This window comes from Oncorhynchus masou, chromosome 27 (assembly GCF_036934945.1).
Source record: "Oncorhynchus masou masou isolate Uvic2021 chromosome 27, UVic_Omas_1.1, whole genome shotgun sequence".
Taxonomy (NCBI): Eukaryota; Metazoa; Chordata; class Actinopteri; order Salmoniformes; family Salmonidae; genus Oncorhynchus; species Oncorhynchus masou.
In genome coordinates, this window is record NC_088238.1 from 33,214,940 (window position 1) to 33,224,477 (window position 9,538).

Below are 9,538 nucleotides of genomic sequence, written 5' to 3' on the forward strand. Positions count from 1 at the left end.
GGATATATTGAAGTAACATCTCAAGACATCAGTCAGGAAGTTAAAGCTTGGTCGAAAATAGGTCTTCCAAATGGTCAATGACCCCAAACATACTTCCAAAGTTGTGGCTAAATGGCTTAAGGACAACAAAGTCAAGGTATTGGAGTGGCCATCACAAAGCCCTGACCTCAATCCCATAGAACATTTGTGGTCAGAACTGAAAAAGCGTGTGCGGGCAAGGAGGCCTACAAACCCGACTCCGTTACAATAGCTCTGTCAGGAGGAATGGGACAAAATTTACCCAATGTATTGTGGAAGGCTACCTGAAACGTTTGACCCAAGTTAAACAATTTAAAGGCAATGCTACCAAATACTAATTGTGTATATAAACTTCTGACCCACTGTGAAAGTGATGAAAGAAATAAAAGCTGAAATAAATCATTCTCTCTACTATTACTCTAACAGTTCACATTCTTAAAATAAAGTGGTGTTCCAAACTGCCCTAAAACGGGGAATTTTTACTAGGATTAAATGTCAGGAATTGTGAAAAACTGAGTTTAGATGTATTTGGCTAAGGTGTATGTGAACTTCAGACATCAACTGTATCTTTACTTTTATTCAAGTTTAACGATTGGGTATTTTCTCCACCATTGGTGGAAGGTGTGCTTCTCGACCAGAACCCTGGTGGCCTTAATCCAGAGCCCTCTTTCTACATCTGTTTCATGTACCATCTGTGTGTGACAAAACCATCTAAAACAAGCCTTCATGTTATTTTCAACACCATAAAGCTCTAAGAACTTCCTTTGCACAAATTGTACCCCTCACACGCCTGATGCTCTAGATTTCCACAGGTCCCCCCCCAAAAAAAAGTTCTGTAAATTGTACAATATTATAATATTCAATGTAGCACATTAAAATAAGTCTTGATAATAGATTATTTCATTGTACCACCAATGAGTCTTGACCATTAATTTAGATATGGGACTTTTATTTAGAAAAGACTATAGCTTTCATGATACCGGAAGTATTTCTATATTTACAATGTTTTTTTAAATACCTAAGGTCGCTAACTGCACGTTGCTAGTTAGTTGCAATATTGTAGCTATTAGCGCGCTATTTCCTAGCTGGGAGAGAAGCCCTTTGCCTTCACAGAAACATCAATATCTTCGCTTAATTCCTTCTCTCTTTTTTCATAACATCTAGTTAACGGTGGTTGCGTTATCTTCAAACTATCTAGAATCGTTGGCTAGCTAATGTTTGTCAAGCTAACTTTGGTACCATTGGAAGCTAACGTTAGGTTATTCAGCACTAGCCAGAGTTTTAGCAATCTCATTCCATACATTAGCTAGCCAGTTGCAAGCTGGCATTTATATTCACTAACTAGCTCCATACTTTTGGCGATTTTATTTAGCATTTTGTATTGTTTACGAGCTCGTCTGTCTGAAACAAAGGTGAGCATGGCAATGAGACAGACACCACTCACCTGCTCTGGCCACACAAGACCTGTGGTGGATCTAGCCTTCAGTGGCATCACCCCATACGGGTATTTTCTCATCAGTGCCTGCAAGGGTAAGATTAGATAACCATAGATCATTGTTTAGAAAATATTTAATGTAAAGTAGAGTTTAACAAAGTTATATTACCTCATTTTCTCAGGTGGGGGTCTGAATAGAGAGGCGAATTTAATAATGTATTTAGGAAATTATCATAGACTTTTTCACTCATGTATGTGCTACAGTTGGAGGTACTGTAGTTGTCTAACCACTTATGATTGTTCCTTCTTGTAGATGGCAAACCCATGTTGCGCCAGGGAGACACAGGGGACTGGATCGGAACGTTCCTGGGTCACAAGGGTGCTGTCTGGGGGGCCACTCTGAATAATGAAGCCACCAAGGCAGCCACTGCTGCTGCAGATTTCACTGCGTATGTATTTAGGCCTACAACATAGCCTGGCCATGACCAGGCTATGACAACAATGTAGAGAGCAATGGTAATTGTGTCTTTTATGTAGGCTCTAATGGAGACTATTCCTTTATCATGACTCTCAGTTCCATTACACATAAGAGTCATTTGACGAAGGCGTTTTGTTAAAAGCAACATTAACACGCGTCGCTTGCGGTACGGTTTTGGAAGAATAAGGACCTTATCTTTCATATCAACGAGAAATAATTTTCAAAATACAAAAGGTTAAATTGATACACCTTGATAGGGTTAGTGTTGCTACACGGCCATATCTCCATGTTACAGCATTTGCTTATGGGAAACCGATGGAAGACAAGCAGCGACCACCTTTACTAATTGTCTATCTAGCATTCTCCGAACACCTGTGTGTAAGATTAACTCGCCAGTCGTGTGCGTCGCGTATGGCTGAAAATTGTAGGGAGAAGGCAGAATGCTGACTAGAGTTTGAGGGCTATAATGGAGGCTAACTTCGCCATGGCTCTTTGGCCAGCACCTATGGGGAAATTAAAGTTTTTAGGGGGATTAATACTGAAAATAAGGTCTGTCGTAAACAAGGGCTTAGGAGATCTTATGCGTTTTGTTCTATGAGATAATTAAGAACTATTTATGTAATCAAGTAAAAAGCTAACAATATGTAATGTAAAAGATAAAAAAACGACTATTCTTTAACCTTTATTTTACTAGGCAAGTCAGTTAATTAAGAACAAATTCTTATTTACAATGACTGCCTACACCGGCCAAACCCGGAAGACGCTGGGCCAATTTTGCGCCGTCCTATGGGACTCACAATCACGGCCGGTTGTGATACAGCCTGAAATCAAACCAGGGTCTGTTGTGACGCCTCTAGCACTAAGATGTAGTGCCTTAGACCGCTGCGCCACTCGGGAGCCCATGCCTTTGATGTCTAGCAAACAGGTTTAGCTTACCTTGTCAGACAGACCCAAAATCAATTCTAGACGAGATTGTTCGGGAACCAATAAAACAAGCACCTTCCCGTTGAAGAGATGTGGTTGCAGCCTGGAGCAAAACAATATACCATTCTTGTGTTTTTGTTTGAGCTGGTAGCTTACAAAGCTAACTGGCTTTTTGTCAGACTAGCATTGTGTAATTTTGCGACTAATGTTGTCGTTCCATATCTCTGAAAGTGAGTGACTTGTTGGCAACTGACTTATTTTGAGCACATAGGCTTCATAATTCATAAAGGTCATGTTAATTGACTGATATTATCTCATGAAAACAAAACATATAAGATCTCCTAAGCCTGTGTTGAACTCAGACCTTATTTTCAGCGTATATCCCAAAACACCATTATTTCCCCATTAATTTCCCCTGTAGGAATGGTGAACGAACCATAGGTAGAAAATGCCAACAAATTTCAGATTTTTAGGACTACAAGCTGGCGGGCTCTATAAGAGTTGGCCTCGGCACAGACATTATAGAACCAGGCTATAACCATTTACTGTACTTCAGAACAGAATGAGTGGAAAGTCTTCAATTATTCATATTGTTCAATGAGAGATCTCCAAAGACTTCTGACATTAGCTTATTACTCTCCTAGCCTGGGTGCTAGTCTGTCTGCTTTGTGCTTTGTCATTTCAACAACAGAGTTTGTGAAAGCAAAAGAATGTCTGGCAAGTGGTAATTAGGCTACTGTATTATTTTTCTTGGCTGATGTAGACTGTTGGGTAGGAGCGTTGGGTCAGTAACTGAATGGTTGCTGGATTGAATCCCCGAGCTGACAAGGTAATACAAATCTGTTGCTCTGCCCCTGAGCAAGGCAGTTAACCAACTGTTCCCTGGGTCGCCAATGACATGGATGTTAAGGCAGCCCCCGCACCTCTCTTGATTCAGAAGGGTTGGGTTAAATACGGAAGACACATTTCAGTTGAATGCATTCAGTTGTACAACTGACTAGGTATCCCCCTTTCCCTTTTTATACTGATGATGACTATCTCTTTGCTCTTCAGGAAGGTGTGGGATGCCGTGACTGGAGATGAGGTGCTCACGCTGGCACACAAGCACATTGTCAAGTCAGTCAATTTTACTAAGGTAATACAGTTACTTGGTATTGATATGGGTTTTACTGTACGTGTCAAATGTATGAAATTGAGGACTTAAATTCTCCCTGTCATGACAGTGTAAACCTGATTACATGTCTCGCATACCTTTTTTGTTCTGGGGACTTTCTTATGGGACTTTCATATATTGGATATTTCAGTCAACTTCTTCCGCCTCCATTTCTCTCTGACAGGATAGCAGTTGTCTGTTAACAGGAGGGAATGATAAGATAATACGCATCTACGACCTCAACAAACCAGAAGCAGGTTTGTACCAATGCAAGCCCTTGTTTAATTGTTTGTGCCAACATTTGGTTGTGTTGAGATATGTATTGTGTTTTGTTTCCCTCAGAACCGCAAGAGATTACAGGGCACACGTCTGCCATAAAGAAAGCCCTGTGGTGTAACAACGACACACAGATCCTCTCTGCCGCTGATGACAAAACCGTACGGTCAGTGCTCTTTGATCTACCTGGTTCTACATTTGTCATGGATATTATCATGATGCCAAAAGGCTGATAGGATGACCACACACCTTATATACTATCGGGAACATTTGGAAGCATTTGCAGTCATTTTTCCTTGCGGCAAAAAGTCTCTGCCCACTATGAACACAAGAGGGCAGTGTGTGATTATCAACATTGAAAAATCATAAACATACTATTGTCATAAGTCTGGCCATCACTCTGGTTTTTGCTGTCATTTCTTGATGAGTTTTCAATCAACCGAGTACTGTATCTATTGATCTAAAATATGTATTTCTATATTCCCTTGTGTAGACTGTGGGACAGGAATTCCACTGAGGTTGTGAAGCAGCTCTCCTTCGACATGTCAGTCAGCAGCATGGAGTACATCCCTGACGGAGAGGTTTTGGTCATCACGTATGGAAAGACCATCGCGTTCTACAATGCCCTCAGGTACAATACACAAAACCCAGGCATTGCCCTCAGGCATAGCTCGAGGTAGACGTTGTCACTAACCACACATCTAGGATAAGATTTTCCCACCCCCAAACCTAGCCTAAACCATTAGGGGACTGATAAAATATCTGACCCTGTATCATAGGTTAGGGACTACTTCTACCTACTCCTCAGGCGCAGTCATAGCATACAGTATATGCCATCCATTATAGTTTGATTTCTCTCATATTTGATTGTCATTGCTAGTGCTAAAGCTGTGTGTGTTTCCTTACTGACTTGTGTTTCTCCCTAGCCTTGACATGATCAAGACTGTGGATGCCCCTGCCTCCATTCACTCTGCCTCGCTGCATCCAGATAAGGACTTCTTTGTTGCCGGGGGAGATGACTTCAAGCTCTACAAATTTGACTACGGCACCAAGGAGGAGTTGGGTAAAGCAGCAGCTTAAACTACAATTTAAAAAAAACAACAAAAAAAACACCAATTTACAGGGCATTTGGCAAGTATTCAGACCCCTTGACTTTTCCCATATTTTGTAATGTTACAGCCTAATTCTAAAATTGATTAAATCGATTTTTCCCCTCATCAATCTACACACCATACCCCATAATGACAAAGCAAAAACAGGTTTTAGATTTTTTTTTTTTTTACAAATGTATAAAAAAACATTTAAAAACAGAAATAATACATTTACATAAGTATACCCTTTACTCAGTACTTTGTTGAAGCACCTTTGGCAGTGATTACAGCCTTGAGTCTTCTTGGGTATGACGCTACATGCTTGGCACACCTGTATTTGGGGAGTTTTTCCCATTCTTCTCTGCAGAACCTCTCAAGCTCTGTCAGGTTGGATGGGGAGCAATCGCTGAATAGCTATTTTCATGTCTCTCCAGAGATTTTCGATCGGGTTCAAGTCCGGGCTCTGGCTGGGCCACTCGAGGACATTGAGACTTGTCCCAAAGCCACGCCTGCATTGTATTGGCTGTGTGCTTAGGGTTGTTTTTCTGTTGTATGGTGAACCTTCGGCTCAGTCTGAGATCCTGAGTGCTCTGGAGCAGGTTTTTTGTTCAAGGATCTCTCTGTACTTTGCTCCGTTCAACTTTCCCTCGATTCTGACTAGTCTCCCAGTCCCTGCCGCTGAGAAACATCCCCACAGCATGATGCTGCCACCACCATGCTTCACCATAGGGATGGTGCCAAGTTTTCTCCAGGCGTGATTCTTGGCATTCAGGCCAAAGAGTTCAATCTTGGCTTCATCAGACCAGAGAATCTTGTTTCTCATGGTCTGAGAGTCCTTTAGGTGCCCTTTTGCAAACCCCAAGCGGGCTGTCATGTGCCTTTTACTGAGGAGTGGTTTCCGTCTGGCCACTCTACCATAAAGGGCTAATTGGTGGAGTGCTGCAGAGATGGTTGTCAATCTGGAAGGTTCTCCCATCTCCACAGAGGACGTCTGGAGCTCTGTCAGAGTGACCATCGGGTTCTTGGTCACATCCCTGACCAAGGCCAGCTCTATGAAGAGTCTTGGTGGTTCCAAACTTCTTCCATTTAAGAATGGAGGCCACTGTATTCTTTGGGACTTTCAATGCTGCAGAATCTATAGGTAATTCCTTCAACATCATGGCTTGGTTTTTGCTCTGACATGCACTGTCAACTGTGGGATCTTATATAAACAGGTGTGTATATTTCCAAGCCATGTCCAATCATTTGAATTTACCACAGGTGGACTCCTATCAAGTTGTATAAACATCTCATGGATGATCAATAGAGACAGGTTGTACCTGAGCTCAATTTCGAGTCTCATAGCAAAGTGTCTGAATACTTAAGTTAAAAAAAAGTTGTTTTTAAAATAAATTTGCTAAATGTTCTAAAAAACTGTTTTTGCTTTGTCATCATGGGGTATTGTGTGTAGATTGAGGAGAAAAAAAATACGTCATCCATTTTCGAATAAGGCTGTAACGTAACGAAATGTGGAAAAAGTCAAGGGGTCTGAATACTTTCCGAATTACCTGTATATAAGAGAATGCTCACTAAATCCTAACCAACTCACTGATATCGACCACATACTGTTGGACAGGAGTGGCTCCCTCACATGTATGGCTTTATAACCTGTGTGTGGACATGTTTAGGGTTAGGGTCATGTTTAACACTGCTGTGGCTCTCTTTCTGCTCCTCCTGTAGAGTCATACAAGGGCCACTTTGGGCCAGTCCACTGTGTGCGGTTCAGTCCAGACGGGGAGCTGTATGCCAGTGGCTCTGAGGATGGTACGCTCCGGCTGTGGCAGACTGCGGTCGGCAAAACCTATGGCCTGTGGAAGTGTGTCCTTCCTGGTGAGTTTTCATGCTTAATGTCAAATAATTAATAGGGGTTCCTAGGAGCTTTATCTGAAATGACTGGGTAGATATAAGCAATATGGCATGGTATTGGCAAGGTGATGACCGGTGCCTGGCTTCCGTCTGGCCACACTACCATAAAGGGCTGATTGGTGGAGTGCCGCAGAGATGGTTGTCCTTCTGGTAGGTTCTCTCATCTCCACAGAGGACCTCTGGAGCTCTGTCAGAGTGACCATCGGGTTCTTGGTAACATCCCTGACCAAGGCCCTTCTCCCCCGATTGCTCGATTTGGCAGGGTCTTGGTGGTTCCAAACTTCTTCCGTTTAAGAATAATTGAGGCCACGATGTTCTTGGGGACCTTCAATGCTGCAGAAATGTTTTGGTACCCTTCCCCAGATCTGTGCCTCGACACAATCCTGTCTTGGATCTCTACAGATAATCCTACAGACCTCATTGCTTGGTTTTTGCTCTGAAATGCACTGTCAACTGTGGGATCTTATATAGACAGGTGTGTGTGCCTTTCCAAATCATTTCCAATCACTTGAATTTACCACAGGTGGTCTCCAAGTTGTAGAAACAGCTCAAGGATGATCAATGGAAACAGGATGCAGCTCAATTTTGAGTCTCATAGCAAAGAGTCTGAATACTTGTAAATAAGGTATTTCTGCCTCCCGAGTGGCACAGTGGTCTAAGGCACTGCATCGCAGTGCTAGCTGTGCCACTAGAGATTCTGGGTTTGAGTCCAGTCTCAGTCGCAGCCGGCCGCAACCGGGAAAACAATGGGGCGGCGCACAATTGACCCAGCATCGTCCAGGTTAGGGGAGGGTTTGGCCGACCGTCCCATCGCGCACTAGCTACTCCTGTGGCAGGTCGGGCGCAGTGCACGCTGACACGGTCGCCGGGACCTCTGACTCAAGACTGTAACTACCAATTGGATACCACTAAATTGGAGAGAAAAAGTGAAAAACCGTATGTATGTATGTATGTATGTATACATACACACAATTTACACACAATTTACACACAATACCCCCTGTACGTATTGTGTGTAAATTGGGGGGATTATTTAATACATTTTAGAATAAGTCTGTACGCAGGGGTGGGAAACTTGAGTCCTCAAAGGCCTGATTGGTGTCACAACTTTTCTCGATCCTTATTAAACACAACTGAATAATCAAATTGCATTCTAAACTGAAGATCATGATTAGGTGATTATGGAGTCAGGTGTGTTAGCTGGTGCACAATTGTGACACCAATCAGGCCCTCAAAGACTGGAATTGCCCACCCCTGCACGTAACAAAGTGTGGAAAAAGTCAATGGGTCTGAATACTTTCCGAATGAACTGTATCTTATCGGAAGGGGTGCTGACTTCGTTAAGAGGCTTAAAACCGAAATGGAATCAACCATGCAAATGTCATTGAGTATTATTTTCCTCAACAGAGGAGCTGGTGTCCGAGAACTCTGACACAATATACTGCACTCCTGCTGCTCCTGAGATCAAGGCCTGAGACAGGGGGGAGACGAAAGAAAGGAGAGCAGAAGGAGGTGAGGAGAAGAGCAGGGTGTTCCAGTCTCTTCAGAACACCAAGCCCCAGCAAGGACCTGAGCCCCTCCTCTTCACCAGGAACTGATCTGGAGTTGAGCTCTCGATTTACACACGTGTTCAGGCAGACCCAACACACACATGTACACACACAACATGGGTTCTAGTGGTAATTAGAAGAACACACACACACACACAGATTGGGTTCCAGAGGAAAGTAGTAGACCTGTGAGCATCAGGCTCATCGCTGCCTGCTTTCTCTCTGATCAGCTCAATCTGTCCCCCCTGATCTGTTTGTATGTTCAACACTGTGACCCCATGAGCAATTTTTGTTTTAAATGTATTGACTTCAGGGGCAATTTGGTTCTCTGGATTTTTTTTCTTTCATTTTACAATATGGGAATACACACATAGTTACATGGGGAGGGAAACTGATGCTATCTTTGAGAAATTATGTTAATTTTCTCAATGAAATGATCTTATTCAGTAAAAGTGGTGTATTGTCCATAGGTGTACCCTAAACTAGTATATGGGGTAATGTTCTCTAACAGGCCAGAGAGTAAAATTACTTAAGTTGTTTGCTTTGTATTTTTGTCCTTGGTTGCAACTTTGCAGTTATGTAATTAAATAAAGAGATACATACATCCATTCGTTTTTTTATGCACAAAAAAAGCTTTTTGTGGCAGCAAGACAAGTTCTTATATCAATTAAAGGGTAGTGCTTTGCAGTGCATTGTCAAATGGTTTGA

The 9,538-nt window shown here is 42.5% G+C and overlaps 1 protein-coding gene across 1 annotated transcript; it reads left to right on the forward strand.

Annotated features, from left to right (window-relative positions):
- The first annotated feature begins 1,025 nt into the window (after nucleotides 1-1,025).
- On the forward strand, nucleotides 1,026-9,434 carry LOC135516043 (serine-threonine kinase receptor-associated protein-like). The gene is made up of 9 exons (XM_064940024.1): nucleotides 1,026-1,548; nucleotides 1,767-1,902; nucleotides 3,909-3,990; nucleotides 4,193-4,265; nucleotides 4,351-4,450; nucleotides 4,778-4,915; nucleotides 5,211-5,347; nucleotides 7,095-7,244; nucleotides 8,688-9,434. Exons 1-9 carry the CDS (start codon nucleotides 1,437-1,439, stop codon nucleotides 8,753-8,755), a joined length of 996 nt encoding a protein of 331 aa, XP_064796096.1. The 5' UTR covers nucleotides 1,026-1,436; the 3' UTR covers nucleotides 8,756-9,434.
- Nucleotides 9,435-9,538: the final 104 nt, after the last annotated feature.